Source organism: Suricata suricatta, chromosome 9 (assembly GCF_006229205.1).
Source record: "Suricata suricatta isolate VVHF042 chromosome 9, meerkat_22Aug2017_6uvM2_HiC, whole genome shotgun sequence".
Classification (NCBI taxonomy): domain Eukaryota; kingdom Metazoa; phylum Chordata; class Mammalia; order Carnivora; family Herpestidae; genus Suricata; species Suricata suricatta.
This window is the reverse complement of record NC_043708.1, coordinates 20,602,772-20,618,610: the sequence shown is the minus strand read 5'-3', so window position 1 is coordinate 20,618,610 and position 15,839 is coordinate 20,602,772. Positions and strand designations below refer to the sequence as shown.

Sequence of the window (15,839 nt, the reverse complement as noted above, 5' to 3'; positions counted from 1 at the left end):
TGGATATGCAAACTAGATCATGAACATGCTCACTTTCAAAGACTTCTGCCATAATTAATATGTATAAACCTTGCACCACTAAAACCTAGAATGTTTTGAGTGCTTAAGCCAGAAGAAGGTAAGGTATTTTCCAAATTCTTAAACACCAGTTAATAGCTAGGGAAACCATGCTTACATTTTTTTTTTTGGAATTTACATGAATTTGCTTAACCGTACTTAATTCATTCTCTCCCTCTCTCTCTCTAGTTACCTGAACAAGAATAAATATTTGACAGCTATTGACAAAGATGCATTTGGAGGAGTGTACAGTGGACCAACCTTGCTGTGAGTAAGACATACAAAAGACTATGTCAGTGTTTATTTTATTTGGAATAAAGGGGAGTCAGTAAGAGAAGTGGCTGATGTTCATAGGTAGGCAATATTGTCTTGGCTAAAGATATCCGCTAGTTCTCTTCTGCCCAGTTGTATAGGCTATTTCTTGGAAGAAAGTTCTTATTCTTTGAGACTCAGAAGGCCTCATACTCCACCATATCATCCTGACACCTCCTTAGGAAGTCACTTTGGTTGGACATTCATGGAGGTCCCTTGTGGGAAAAAACAGGCATCTTTGAGCAGGTGCTGTTTGCAGAATTCTGAGACACAAAGTCAACAAATAGGTAAAAGGCACTCAGTGCAGAGAAAAATGTGTGTGAATGTACATTGTACAATGCTTGGCATGAAGAAGGAAGAGTGTGAATTGTCTGACTTATATCCGGTCGGACAAAATTTACAATCACTGGAAAAGCTGAGAAATAATTATTTTTAAAAACAGCATGAATTATGCATTTCCTCTGCTTTGTATCTCCACTGCTGATCAGTGATCAAGTTCTGTCAATTCTGTCTCCCTCAAGTGTCTTGATCAGGACTGTCTTTCCCACCCCCCTGGTTTTACCTTAGTTTAGAATCTCACCATTGAGCGTCTGGTCAAGTCCTTGCCAAAGCAGAACACAGCACCCCAGGAGAGGCACAAGGTAACCCATTAAGAGGCAAGAAGAAATATTAGAGGTTCTATTTATATTTAAGTTTTTAAAACTAAGGGGGTGCTTGGGTGGCTCAGTCAATTAATGATTCAACTTTGGCTCAGGTCATGATCTCATGGTTCATGGGTTTGAGCCCCACGTGAGGCTCTGTGCTGACAGCTTAGAGCCTGGAGCCTGCTTTGGATTCTGTGTCTCCCTCTCTCTCTGCCCCTCCCCAGGTTGTGCTCTCTCTCTTTCTCTCTCAAAAATAAACATTAAAATTTTTTTTAAAATAAGGACAAGTCCAGTTCTGTCTGGACTTATACACAGATGACTGCAGCCCCTTGGGGGTCAGGTAGGGAAAGGACGCCTCCCCAGGGAACAGTGCATGACCCACAGTCTCGAATACTTAACAGCCTCATTCTTTCACTTCGAACAATTGTACTTCCCTTTTAGACTAAATGCACCTAGTTAAGTGAATTTATGGCCTCATTTTATTTCTTTCTTTTAATTAATGTTTTATTTTTATTTTTGAGAGAGATAGAAAGAAAGAGCATGTGAGGAAGGGAGGGGCAGAAAGAAGGGACAGAGGATCCAAAGCAGGTTCTGTGCTGATAGCAGAGAGCTCCATTTCGGGCTCAAACTCACAACTGTGAGATCATGACCTGAGCTAAAGTTGGATGCTCAATCCACTGAGCCACTCAGGTGTCCCGATGGCCTTATTTTCTTAACATATAGGCACCATATGAGAGAGCAAAGTGACCCTGAAAATCTGCTATACCACATTGTTAACTCATGGCAAAGTACTTAAAAGCATTATACATTTTTCTTTCTACAAAAAGACAAGTGGAAAAAAAAGATTGTGTTGGCCTTTTCTGTGATTTTTTAACTGGGAAGATACTTTTAAAAGATGACTTTATAGGGACACCTGGGTAGCTCAGTCATGATCTCATGGTTCGTGGAATCAAGCCCTCTGTTGGGCTCTGTGCTGCTGGTGTGGAGCCTGCTTCAGATTCTCTATTTCCTTTTCTCACTCTGCCCCTCCCCCACATAACCCCCCCCTCTTTCTCTCTCTCTCTCTCTCAAAATAAGCAAACATTTTTTAAAAAGACAACTTAATAACTGCTCCTTAAAAATAAAGGTAATATTTCACTAATGTTTCTCTGAAGAAATTTGTGCTTTGGAAGTGGCCTTTAGAAATGGGTATTTAAAAACATTTCCATGTAATGTGATTTTCCTGATGAGAATGGTGAATATCGCTTATGGAAATTATGTTTATTAAAATGAGAAACTGAATCAGTCCTGTTGAAAAATATTTCAAATTAATTAATAATGGTTTTTAAATCCATGTGTATAAAATATGAAAATGAAACACATTTGGTGTGCAGAAACAGTTGTTTTGGACATCTGAGAATATGAATTTCAATGAAAACCATGTACTTAATTCCTGAATCGGATGGAGAGGTGAGAACCCTAGCTTAGTGAGCACAGCCACCGCTGCCTTACCCCATGTGGAACCATCTGTCTTTGTGAGGTGACTTTTTCATTGACAGCCACTGAAACAGAAACAGACCTCTGAATAGCTGTATCAGAAATGAACAGCCATATTCAAAATTAGTGAAGTCTATTTAATTACACTGCTTTCACCATAATGCAATATTTAAAAACTATGACTCATTATTTTCATCTTATCCTTTTAAAATGTATGTTTTGTGTGCTTTATAATACATATAACATGGTATTACAGTAATATGTGTGTAGAGATCATAAATGTACTCAGGTTTAAAGGTGCATACTCAAACATTTTTTGCATGTGAATATGTGACATTGGAAGAATTTAAAGACCAGTGATGTAGACCACAACCACACAGCTCAGGGGTCCACTACAAGGTGAATGGCTAGCCCCAGGATGTACATCAGAATATAGTTTCCTTTATGGAGAAAATCTTCCCATGAGAGCAAAGTTGCCCCAACTAAACAGTGTGCTTCGTGAAGTCATTGGCTTGCATTACAGTACAAGCTTCTGACATTTGTCAAAGACTCATAAGAAACAGTTGGTCAATGGGCACCATGCTTTGAGTAGCACTAGTCTACATGACAGGAGCCTCCAAATCTCCCTTTGCTGCCAGTCTTGGTCCCTTTCAATGCCATCTTCCTCAAACCTCTGTGTGTTAAAATGCAAATCGAATCTTAACACCAATTCGGGTCTCCTGTATCCCTCAGGATAAAGACCTTGGTGTGGGACACTAGGCTCTGTTATAATCTTCAGCCTTTTCTCTCACACTATTATATACCTCTGACCAATGACTGATCCGTATTAGCTCTCCTAATACTTCAGCCTATTTACATGGCTATGTTAAACTCATTCTTTGTACTGCTTGGAAAACCCTACCACAACCTTATCTGTCTGATGAACACTCACTACCATTCTGACTTTCATCCAAAAATCTCCTCCTCGCTGGCCATTCTTGACCCTTATTCTCCTTAGGGAAAGATAACCATTTATTTTTCTACACTGTAGCATTTCTATGTATGCATCTCAAAGCACCAGCAATATGTCTCAGTCTATCTCTCCAAGAGCTCCTAGAGGCAGGGTGATATCTGTTTTGTTTCAACAGTTCTACTTCATCCTACAATGCTTAAAACGTGGAACTAGCTTAACAAATGTTTGCAAAATTAACACGGTACACAATAAATATTTGAATCATACTTTTGTAAATGCGGTAGCCTTTAAATAGCAGTCGCATTTTAAAGATATTTCAGCACTTTGTCCATAAGGCAGACTTCCCATTTCTACTTCTTTCTAAATGGTAAATGAATGCACCTATTTGTTTCTGCTGCTTAAAAGTTGTTTTGATATTATTGGTAAGATTTTTTTTTTTTTGCAAGACTTTCTGGCCAAGTTAGGAGCAGACGTGCAACTGCTTGACAATGGTTCTAGAGACATGGCAGGTTGTGAAAAGAGTGAGCTAGGTGAGGAGCTAGGCCTGGACTTCACTCCTGCCTTCATCACTAATTGGGAGACCCATATCTCAGTTTTCTTATTTGTCAAAGCAGGGTTACTAAAAGTAGTGAAGCTTAAGAAAGAAAATAATCTGAAAGCACTTTATATATGCTTCGTGAATGTTGTGATTAGGATTACCTTCACTTCTTCCTGACTCTTGACACTTCATTATTCTTACCTTTCTGTAGCCTCTCTGATCACTCCTTCCTAACTTTTCTCACTAACGATCACTGCCTTCAGTATTTCAGTAGGGTTCAGTCCTAAGCTCTGGCTCTTTCTCCTCTCTGTCTTTTCCTTTGGTTAAACTACTTGCTCTCAAATATTATGACAATATGAGAAATTTTCTATTTTCTTATTCAGAAATTTTCCATTTATTTGGTTATTTCACTTGCCTGAAATTTCCACTCCCTCCCTGCCATTTGACCCATTTTCATCAGTTTGATTAAATTCTTCCTAATCAACCTCTGAAAATGTAGAGTAAACATGTATTGAGCCTTTGCTAAGCTCAGGACTCTTCATTAGGAGCTTTTGATGGGGGAGGGTCCCTATTTTGGAAGGTGGTCATGGAAAGCCTCACTGAGAAGAAACAATAGGGAAAAAATCAGAAAGTCATAAAGGAACAAGGCATGTGACCACCTGAAAGAAGAGCATTCTAGACAAGTGCAAACACCTCCAGGTAAGAACGATCCTGGCATGTTTGAGGAATAGCAAGGAGCCTGTTATAGCTCAAGAAGAGTTAACTAGAAAAAAGATAAAAGTTGTGGTCAAAAAGATAATGGGGTGGGAAGAGCAACTTGTGGATGGCCTTAAAGGTCACTTTAAGGTCTTTTATTTGCTCATAGAGAGGAAGCCATTGGAGTCTTTTGCCATGATCTGAGTTATGTTTTAATAGGGTCACATTAGCTGTTGTGTTGAAAGTAGGGTGCCAAGTCTGGGAGCAGGGACACCACTGAGGAATGTATAAAATTAATGTATGCACGAGGTGATAGCAGCTTGTAACAAGGTAGTGGCCATGAAGGCAAAAAGAAATGGTTAGTTCAGACTGTATTTTTAAGGTAAAGCCAATATGATGTGCTGATGGAATGTATGTAGGAAATGAGAAAAAAAGAATTAAAGACAACTGCGAGGGTTTTGGCATGAGCAGCCAGACGAATAGGATCACTACTTCCTGAAACAGGGAGGACTGTGGGAGCAGATGGCATAGTGGCGAAGAACAGTTTGAGGTCCCTGTGACACATCCAAGCAAACTGTCCTGTTACAGATGGGAAAGTAACAAGAGAGATCAGGACCAGAGATGTATTTGAGATGCTTTGGCATGTAGATGGTAATGGGAGATGTGAGTATAGAGGAAATCTCAATAAATGGTTAGAATGAAGACTTCTGATAACCCTCCCCACCAGGGAGAGCTCCAAGAGAAAGTTCTAGAAATCAAACAGATTCATAGATAATCTGACAGGATTGGCTGTATGAAAAACTATTATGATAGATGCTTTAGAGAACTTTAGAGTATGTGCAAGACTTAGCAAGAAGTCCATTCAAACCAAGGTACACAAATAAAACATATTTCATAAAGATATTTCATAAAGAAAGAAAGCTATACAAGAAAGGAAATGAAATCAAAGTATGCAGAGTATTAATAACCAAAATACTAAATATAGGCTTAACTAAATATGCCCTAAAACTGTTTCAGGAGATTAGAGAGTCAGAAGAATTAGTGTGTAGGGTGATAGATCCTCATCTTCCCTAGCAAGAAGTCAGTGGGTGAATCAAAAACCAATAAATCAAAATATATTTACAATTATGGGGAAAAAAACAGTTAAAAGTTAAAAGTGGTTGTTCTCAGGGCCTCGGAAAGCAGACTGCAAGGAGGCATTGCCTAGGAGCCCGCTGGTCGTATAACCAAGTTTCCAGTGTAATCTGCTTTTAAAAATAGGTCCACACATTATTTTAATGAAAATTAGAATTTAACTTAAAAAAGAAAACCACAAACCACAGGAAGAGAGGGCAATGGATACGGCAGCATCTGAAAAGCTAGGAGCAGGAAAGTAAGAAATGGACAGAGTTCAATCTATTCAAATTTCAGGCACAGTTGTCTTAAAGTGCCTCTATGAACCACTCATGCATGGCTTTGTGACATCACCTAAATTCTTGCCTTGAACTTTTGTCAAAATCTTTATTACTGTATTTCCCGCAGATCTTCTCCCCATTAACTAAGGATTTTAAGATCCTAAGGAAATTGACTATGTCTTACACTTTCTGTAATTTCCCTTCTTCAAAAGCAAGACAGCAATTATTCAACAAACATTCGATAAATTGTAACTGAATACCAAATAGCCATGATTTGGGTGTGAGCTGGTCGTAAAGCCAAACTTGAAAAACCTTACAGGCCAAGTAAAGAGAAGAGAAATGGATGGTGTACATATTTCTGCTTCATAAAGATATTTAAGAAAGATCACAGTCATTTCTAACAGTCAACAAAAACAGCAAAATTTGCCCACTTAGTTTACCATCTTTTCTCAAGGTCATTTCTCAAAAAAGAATCTAATGCAAAACAGGTACAACATCTAAAGTGAGGTCTATTCTCCAACCTTTCCTATTTTTTTAAAAAGCCCTTTTAATATAGTTGGGGAGATTAATAACATTTCTTACTTATTGGTTTTTCTAATCAAGATATGCAATCTCATTTTCCATTTTTATGCTTTCCATTTTTGATTATCTTGTTTTCTTTTAATCTTATTTTGAAAGAGAAGCTCTTGGTGTTTATAATCCCAAAGGAAAGAATACACTGAAATGCAATGCCTTCCATAATAACCAGAGTTCTCTAAGGTCTAAATTATGTAACTCACATTAATAAGCACTTAACCTACCATTAAAAATGACTATAATAGTCCCACTTGCAATTATAAGTATCTCCTAAGAAGAGGACCTCTCTGTGATAATAGCCTTGAGTTTGTATAACATGCCTAAACAAAAATAAACTTTTGTTGCTATTAGCTGATCAAATGAATCTAAAGGCCAAGGCACTGCCATCTGGGTTTACAAAAGAATAAGCCTCTTATGTTCTTATCTTTTATTCAATGATCTTCACAAAATCATACTAATAGATGGCTGAAAATTTGTGGCAGAGTTCTTTTTGGCATATCTGAAGTCCACTGGTGTGTTGAATACGTAATTTTCTAGGTATGAGCCTGGATAAAATTATTTTTTTATTGAGGTATAATTTACATACAATAACATGCAGTTTTCAAGTATACAATTTGATGAGTTTGGGCAAAATTATGTTATCCTATCCTAGTCAAGGTTTCAAACATTTTCATCTCTCAGAATGTTTCCTCATGCTCCACCTTCCATAGATAACCACATATCTATTTATTTTTCTAGTGTAAAAGTCTGGGAGTAAAATTGTTAGGTCACAGGACAGATATACATTTAACTTCATAGGAAATAATGCCTCCCCCAAATCCCATTTTCTACTAAACCAGAGAGATATGAAAGGTTGATATTTGCTCACCCATTGTTCTGTCGGTCTTTCTGATTTAGCCATTCTGGTTGCTATAAAATGTTTTCTCATTGTGGTTTACCCTGTTTTTCCTGATTACTAGTGATGTTGAGCACGTTTTCATGTACCTCAAAATCATTTGTATACTTTCTTCTGTCAGGTGCCTATTCAAATATCTTACGTTTTTAATTAGATTGTTTGTCTTTTTGTTATTGAGTTGTGATCCTGAGTTCATTTTAGGCCTAAATGAAATCAGCTTTAGTCCTGACCCCTAGCCCATCACCATCCACAGTTTAACCTCTCTTTCCCTTTTCTCTTTCCTTTCTAAAGAGAAATAGCTAACCTGAAGCAAACTCGTAGGGGTACCTGAGTGGCTCAGTTGGTTAAGCATCCAACTTTGGCTTAGGTCATGATCTCACGGTTCATGGGTTCAAGTCCTACATCAGACTCTGTGCTGACAGCTCAGTGCCTGAAGCCTGCATCAGATCCTGTGTCTTCCTCTCTGTGTGACCCTCCCCTGCTCATGCTCTGTCTCTCAAAAATAACTAAAGATTTTAAAAAATTAAAAAAAAATAAAAATAAAGAAAACTTGTACAAGGTGTTCATTTACTCAGTTATTCTGCATTTTACTGAACACCTACTGAGCTCCATGAATGTATAAGAATAAAACACAACTTCTGCTCTTAAAGAGGTTACAGTCAAATTTAGGAGAAATGTGAGTAAATAACTATATTATAAGTGTAATGTAAAAAGAGCCATGACAGATATTTAGAGAATCAAGATACCATTTCTAGGTAGGGTGACCAGTAAAAGCCTCATTAAAGAAGGTGATATTTGAGATGGGCTTCAGATGAGGGGTAGAATTACAATAGACACAGATGGAGTTATGAGAGAAAGAACAAAGGCAATTCTACAGAAAAACATAGGATGTGTTCAAAGAATAGTAACAATAACAGCAACAGAACATAATTTGAGCTGAGGAATAGTGTTGGAAAGTGTATTGTGTTGATATCATATTGTGGGGAACATAACCCAACTCAGCAGGTCAAGGATGGCCCACTGAAAAATTACTATGGAAATATTAGTAATACTTATTTAACTCATTAGAGTTTGTAGCCCTTTTCAGCTCACTGCCATGCCTTCTTTCCCTCACCTTTGCCCACCTTGGCCCTGACTCTATTAGTCTTGTATACTTCTGTCCCAACCACTGTGCTATGACTGCTCATTTATATCTCCTGGCTACTTGGCAGACACTGGACCTCCTCAGAGAGGGACAAGATCAGATCTAAAGACCTAACCAGACTGGTACTCCTTGTCTTCCTTTCTGTGCTTGCCAAGCATAGCCTTTGGAACAGCTCTCTTGGAGAGGAAGGGAATCTCCTAAGGGTAGAAAACCAGAAGAATTTTGTCTGCTAGGCTGCTCTGCTCACTGGAGTGAGAAATGAGTTGCAAAGGTAAACATACTCTTATGGTTTCTGGCTTGGGCATCAAGCCATCAAGCCAGCAGACCCTTGCCAAGGGAGCAAAGTTGTTGGGGAAGCAACCAACACAGGTTATCCCTCTAAGACAAACACCTGTGTCTCCAGAGGCAGTGAGATGGCTTGCGACCATTTTGTGGAGTCCTTGAGAGCTACGAGGAAGGTTGCAGAAGAATCTGAAGAGAAAGAGTAGGTAGCTACCTTTCCAGAATTGTGTGCATGCTGGCTTCTTGAAGTAGGATGGCCAACTTTAGCCCTAGGAATCTTCAAGCTGGAAGAGTTGTGTCAATAACTCATGAGAGTTGCATAACAAAAAATTCCAAGTTGATTGATCAGTAGCATTTCTTACTACCATAGCCACTGATACTTTAAGTCACAGCAATCTATAATTGTAGGGTTACTTTTTATAACTAATGAGAAAACATTGCAGAGAATACCGAAACTAGAGAGCTGACTCTTGGCAGGAGAGAGATGATGGAGTTATTACCAACGTCCTCAAAATCGTATGAACCTTTGTATTTCTTCAACTGACTAAAAGTATAACTACTATCATCCTCAAAAGTTTTTTACTTTAACTAAAAGAGAAGTTCTCCAAAGCACCAAGACCAGTGTCCTAGAGCAATGGCCTCAAATAATCATGCATTTTCCACCAAGGGATTCAGTCTGAATATATGTTCTCATATCTATGCCAAGCTGGACAGTAAACTGGGATGACCTTTCATCTCAAGAAAGAATAATTCACAAACCCATCAACTGTTTCTTGTAACATAGTTTTGCTAAAGTTAGTTCTTTAAGTAAGGGCTTTTTATTTTGATCAAAACTGACAGAACATAAAAGAATATTTGCTGAGTCTGAATTCTAGGAAAACAATGCTTGTAAAATGTTCTAATCCATATAAATTCTGAACAGTTTTATTAACTAATCACTGCTCTTTACCCAGGGATCCTCAACAGTAATGAATCTTAAGAACAAATAGTAAGTCAGAGCACTTCCTCTTTGCAACTTTTATAAGCAATCTACCTTTGAGTGCCTAGTAGGCTGTCTGCTAAACATTTTATATAAATTATTTTATTTCATCCTATCGATCCCAGAGGATTCTGACCCCTCTAACACTACTCTCAGAATTTTTGGTGATTTCACCCATATAAAGTCTCAATTACTCATGGGGTAAAAGAAGATTGAATAGAGCCCAAAAGCCAAGGCAAAAATTGTTATTCTAAGCAAGTTTTACTCATGATTTTACAATTAACTAGAAGATGCTGACAACAGACTTACTGATAGGAGGAGTAAATTAACCTATGATTTACATTTTCAACAAATAACCCACAAACATAAGCACATGAAGCAATTTTTGGTGTGTACAATAGGCACTCAGTTCTTCCCAAGTAAAAAAAGATGAGTGCTAAATTCTTTCACTCTTCTGAGATTTTTTACTCTTGGGACAGGAAATAAGGTAGTTAAGGGTTATTATTTCTACCAAGTCACTGAAATCCATTTTGTTAATTATGATCTGTTTCTGAGTCTAAAGGAAAGAAACACCTTCAAAGAAAGTGGACTTTTCATGTCTTACCAGTAGCACTGAGGTCAGTCCTTTAGCCACTATGGTGGTGGTCATTTCGTATGTGTGTTGGGGAGGAGAGGGAGAGGATTCAACATGAGAAGGTAGGTTTGTGTTTCAGCATTTGACTACTGGCAATAAACTGCCATAATTTCCTCTTGTAATTGTGTGGTGGAGACCTGACCATACTGATTTATAGTATGTGGGTAGTTTTTCTTTGAAGAATTCATTATGCTGGGATAGTAAGTTCCATGGGATTTCATAGGTCACAGAAGCTACAAGCTTTAAAACAACGTAATTATACAAACATGAGAGGGAGAAAAAGAGGTTAACAGTGATTTCTGAGTTACAAAGCAATTACATTTTTGAGCTTCCTCTATGTTCTCAGTTGTTTACAGGTATATATCACCTTAAGCCTTTTTGACTATTCAGTGGCAGGTGTTATTATCTTTATTTGATAATGAGAAATAGAGGTGCAGAGATAATAGGTAAGTCCCCAAGGTCATCTGGCCATACGTGATGGTGCTAGAATGCAGCCCTAGCACTAACTAACCTGGAAACACCATCCTTTCTTAGCACACATAGTTAGCCCCTTTCATGTATGGTTATTCCTGCACTCATTGTAATTCTCCAATGTTCCTAGATCATTTTCTTAAATTTCTGCTTAAAATGCTCCAGTCCTTACAAATAGCATGCAAAGACCTTGCTGTAACAGGCCCCTACTCATGACCTGTTCTCTAATTCCATCTCCTACTTCTTTGCTATTCATCACTCCACACCAGCCACACTGAACACATCCCCCTCTGACATATTCCCACCTAGGGGTTGTGTACTAACCAGCTTTTCTACATGGATAGCTTTCCCCCCAGGTATACATGGGGCTAGCTCCTCTGCCTCCATCAAGTTTTTGCTTAAATGTAATCTTCTCATCAAGGTCTTCCCTGAACACCCCATTTAAATTTGCAAGCTGCACTTCCTTGCTGTATGTTTCTTCTTGATGCTTATCACTGTCACCATCTGGATGTCTCATGGGCATCTCAAACTCAACCTGTCCAAAACTGAACCCCTGATCTTTCCCTCCATACCTGCCTCACCTGCAGCCTTTCCCGTTGTCAGAAAATGGAAACTCTATTTTTTAGTTGCAGACCATAAATCTCAGAGTCATTCCTTTTTTTAATCTTTTTTAAAATTTTCTTTAATGTTTATTTATTTTTGAGAGAAACAGAGATAGAGCCTAAGTGAGGGATGGGCCACGCTGGCCTCCTTGCTTCCTCAAACATAACAGGGCCTATGACACTCTCTGGTCTCACAGCCTGTGCTGTTCTTGCCTAAGATACCAACACATTTCTGTCCCTCACCTCCTTCAACCTCTACTCATCTATCTCCTCCATGAGACCTTACCTGACACTATCCCCAACTGCGCCCCCACTCTTGAGCTCTTCATTTCCTCTTCCCTGTATTCCTTTTCCCCATAGTACTTATTATTATTATCCAATATGCTGTGGTTTTTCTAATGTTTATTTTTTTGAGAGAGAGAGAGAACAAGCAGAGGAGGGGCAGAGAGAGAGGGAAACACAGAATCTGAAGCAGGCTCCAGGCTCTGAGCTGTCAGCACAGAGCCTGAGGTGGAGCTCAAACTCACGGGATCATAACCTGAGTCAAAGTCAGATGCTCAACCGACTGAGCCACCCAAGCACCCCACATATCCTCTGTGTTTTACTTTTTTTAATTGTCCCTCTCTTCCCACGAGAATATAAGCATGAGAAGAACAGGAATTTATGCCTGTTTACTGCTATAGCCCTAGCTGCTAGAACCATAGATCAATACATAAAAAGCAATCAAAAAATATTTATTGAATAAAGGCATATCATGTGTTAAAATTCTCATAGTCAATCAGGCTCACTCTTGAACATACAGCTTTTAAGCCCTTAAGTTATTTTTAAGTCTGTGCTAATAAACTGCCTTTTAAATGGTAAATTAATCTTCTTTCTGTTTTAGATGCATTTCATCTACCAATTTGCAGATGTGACTACACATTTTTAATGGGTTGGCTTCCACCTATTGACCTTTAGGAAAACCCATATTTATTGCAAGCAGACATTAAAGAGACTTGAAATCGCTGCTGAAACACTGGCAGGCTAATTAGTGCTTATTTAATTTACAATTGGGGGCATCTGGGTGGCTCAGTTGGTTAAGTGTCCAACTTCATTCAACTCAGATCATGAGAACCCTGTGTCGGGCTCTGTGCTGACAGCTCAGAGCCTGCAGCCTGCTTCAGATTCTGTGTCTCCCTCTCTCTCTGCCCCTCCCCTGCTTGCACTCTGTCTCTCAAAATCAAATAAACATTAAAAAATTTTTTTCATTTACAATTGAATTCATCAAAGGTTCATCTTAAGTAATAATGACAGTTCATCTCACAAAAGATGGAAATTGTTCCAATGTTGGGATGATAGAGTACATAATTGCTTGAGGAGAAATTTGTTCTTCGGATGACATCAAATATCAATTGGATCTCCCCCCCCCCCACATCATTAAAATTCCATGATATTCTTGCCCTGTATATAACCCTGCCTTTCTCACTCTTTCCAGATTCATGTCCTGTTACTTTCATTAGACACTTAACTTGAGGTGGTTCCCATGACCTAGACATTAGACTTCCTACTGTCTGCCAGGCTTAGCTCCGCTACATTGCTTAGTGACTTAATACTTGCTAGAGACAAATTCTCAGGAAGCTCGGTACCTATCACATAATAAGCTCTTCGTGGGAAGTGCCAAAGTCACTAAGAGAGAGGGCTGCCATCCAGCCTGTAGGTGTCTAACCATATGGCTGCACTCACGAGTCATTTCGGGTCCCTTGAGTGCTGACTGCTGCTCTCCATATTCTCTCACTCCAAAAACAAAGTGTTTCAATCTTGCTACATTCTGAAAGTTTTATTTTAGAAGAGAAGGTACACTGTTAGTAAATACCGGATTCAAATTGGTCAAATAAAAATTTAGGTGAATGTGGAAAGATACAGTTTTGAATAACTTAAAATGATCCCTGCTTTGTGCAGTTTGGGAATTTTGTCAGACTAAGGCTCTTTCTCTCCATCAACATTAGAGATGGGAAACTGCCTAGTTGTCTGGTTGTCCGGCTGATTCAGCACTCAAGTATCTGTGCTAAGCTCTTGCACAGATTTACATATTGAAGGGAGTAATAATTAAGAGTTAAGGTGATACATTCAGCCTAAGCTTTTATTTCCTCTCCCTCTTGAGAACTCCCTAAAAAGATGGGAAAGGAATTTTAATCTACATAAATCCACAAGGACAGAGAGGACAGATGAGAGTGCACGGGTGGTCTGGCGAGCTACAGAATTCGGAATGGAAAAAGGAGGAGGAGCAGGAAGACAAATATAAGAGTGATCAGAGGAAGCATACACCAGGAGGCAGCTGCCTTGCCCTGCAGAACCTCTGAAGGGAATGGGGTTTGGAGGTGATGGGTGTGGCATGAGGCAGAGTGAAACACGAGGCTATAAACAGAAGGATTTATTGAAGGTCTGCATCTGGGGATGTTAACCCACTGCCCTACCCATGACAAATACCAGCAGCCAAGAGTACCTTGCCTCTAAGCTAGAAATGTGAAGTCTCTTTTCTGAAGAAGTTGAAAAACTCTAAAATCAAAAAATGACCTCCATATTCTGGTATTTTAGGATCCAACAGCATAATGGCCAGCTCCCCACAAAATTGTCCTAAAGCAGAGTCTCACCAGTGGACAAGCTCCCAGTTCGATTTTCAGGGCCTCGACTTGAAGTATGAACATGCAACGTAGGATCACCAGCCAAAGAACATTTGTGACATGAAAGATCAAAAACCAAGATAAATGAGTGGGGTGGAAATAAGCCTGAAGGATCCAAACACATTGCAGAGAACAGGAGAGAACTTTTAACAAAGCGACAATTAGTGACCTGAGATAAATCTGAGAAGACATTTTTCATTGCAACATGACAATAATGATAATAGATATTTATTGAGAACACATGGCCAGCTATTGTTCAACAAACCCAACATGAAGAAACTGAGGCACAAAAACGTTAAGTGATTGGTAGTAAGTGTAGAAGCCAGGACTCAAATCTAAATAGTCTGAATTTAAAAGCCATGCTTCTAAACATTATGTGTGCTTCCTCAAATACCCCTTAAAAAAGGAAAACATGAAAGCGCTTCTTAAAATGTATCTATGCATTTGACAGCTATGTACTCACAACCTTCTGTCTTTCAACCACCAGTCTAAGTGCCAAAAATATGGCAATGAACAGAATAGGGAGAGTCCCAGCTTTCATCAAACTAAAACTAAAAATTCAAAGCCAGGCATAGAAAGGCAAATACTGCATGATCTCATGTATATGCGGAATCTAAAAAAGTTAAACTGCTAGTAAGAGAGTAGACTGGTGGTTGCCAGGGCTTGGGGATGGGGAAATAGAGAGATATTGGTCAATGAGTACTAAGTTTCAGTTATGCAGGATGCATAAGGTCTGAGGACCTAATGTACACCATAGTGGCTATAGTTGATAATACTATTTTGCATACTTGAAATTGCTACGAGAATAGATCTTAAATGTTCTCCCCATAAAAAAGAAAGAAAGAAAACTGTGAGGTGATGGATATGTTAATTGGTTGAATTGTGGTAATCATTTCAAAATATACACACATATCAAAATATGTACACCATAAATCTATACAATTGTACACCATAAATCTATACAATTTTTATTTGGCCATTATACCTCAATAAAGCTGGAGGCACAAATTTAAGTTTTATTTATTTATTTTGAGAAAGAAAGAGAGAGAGAACAAATGTGAGGGGGAAAAGGGTAGAGAGAGAGAGAGAGAGAGAGAGAGAGAGAGAGAGAGAGAGAGAGAGAGAGAATCCCAAGGAGGCTCCTCACTTTTAGCGGAGAGGCCAATACAGGGCTTGAATTCACGAACCATGAGTTCATGACCTGAGCTGAAATCAAGAGTCTGGCATTTAAACTGACTGAGCCACCCAAGCCCCCCTGGAGACAAAATTTTTAAATTAATTCTTTAAATTCAGTAGAAGAGATGGAAGATATGGTCAAGGAATTCTACCGATTCAATAAAAAATAATAGGAGAAATTACAAGAAAAAAATAGAGATAAGTCTAATGAATATAGGAAGTTCCTATTTCACTTCCTAGGAATTACGGAGGGGGGAAGGGGCAAAGAAAATATGAGGAGTAAGTTATCCCAGAAACAATACCAAAAATTGTCCTAATGCTGAAGAGCATAGCCTTCCAGATTGAAGGCTC

At 38.7% G+C, this 15,839-nt stretch overlaps 1 protein-coding gene across 2 annotated transcripts in view; it reads left to right on the top strand.

The window, feature by feature from the left end:
- TSHR (thyroid stimulating hormone receptor) overlaps nt 1-15,839 on the top strand; it is a 151,102-nt gene that overhangs the window by 127,346 nt on the left and 7,917 nt on the right. Inside the window, exons 8-9 of one of the 2 annotated variants that reach the window (XM_029951565.1) lie at nt 247-324; nt 471-540. In XM_029951565.1, coding sequence (XP_029807425.1) covers nt 247-324; nt 471-540 — 148 coding nt within the window. Of the gene's footprint in view, nt 1-246; nt 325-470; nt 541-15,839 lie in introns of those variants that run through there. The other variant, XM_029951564.1, reaches the window with a different exon arrangement.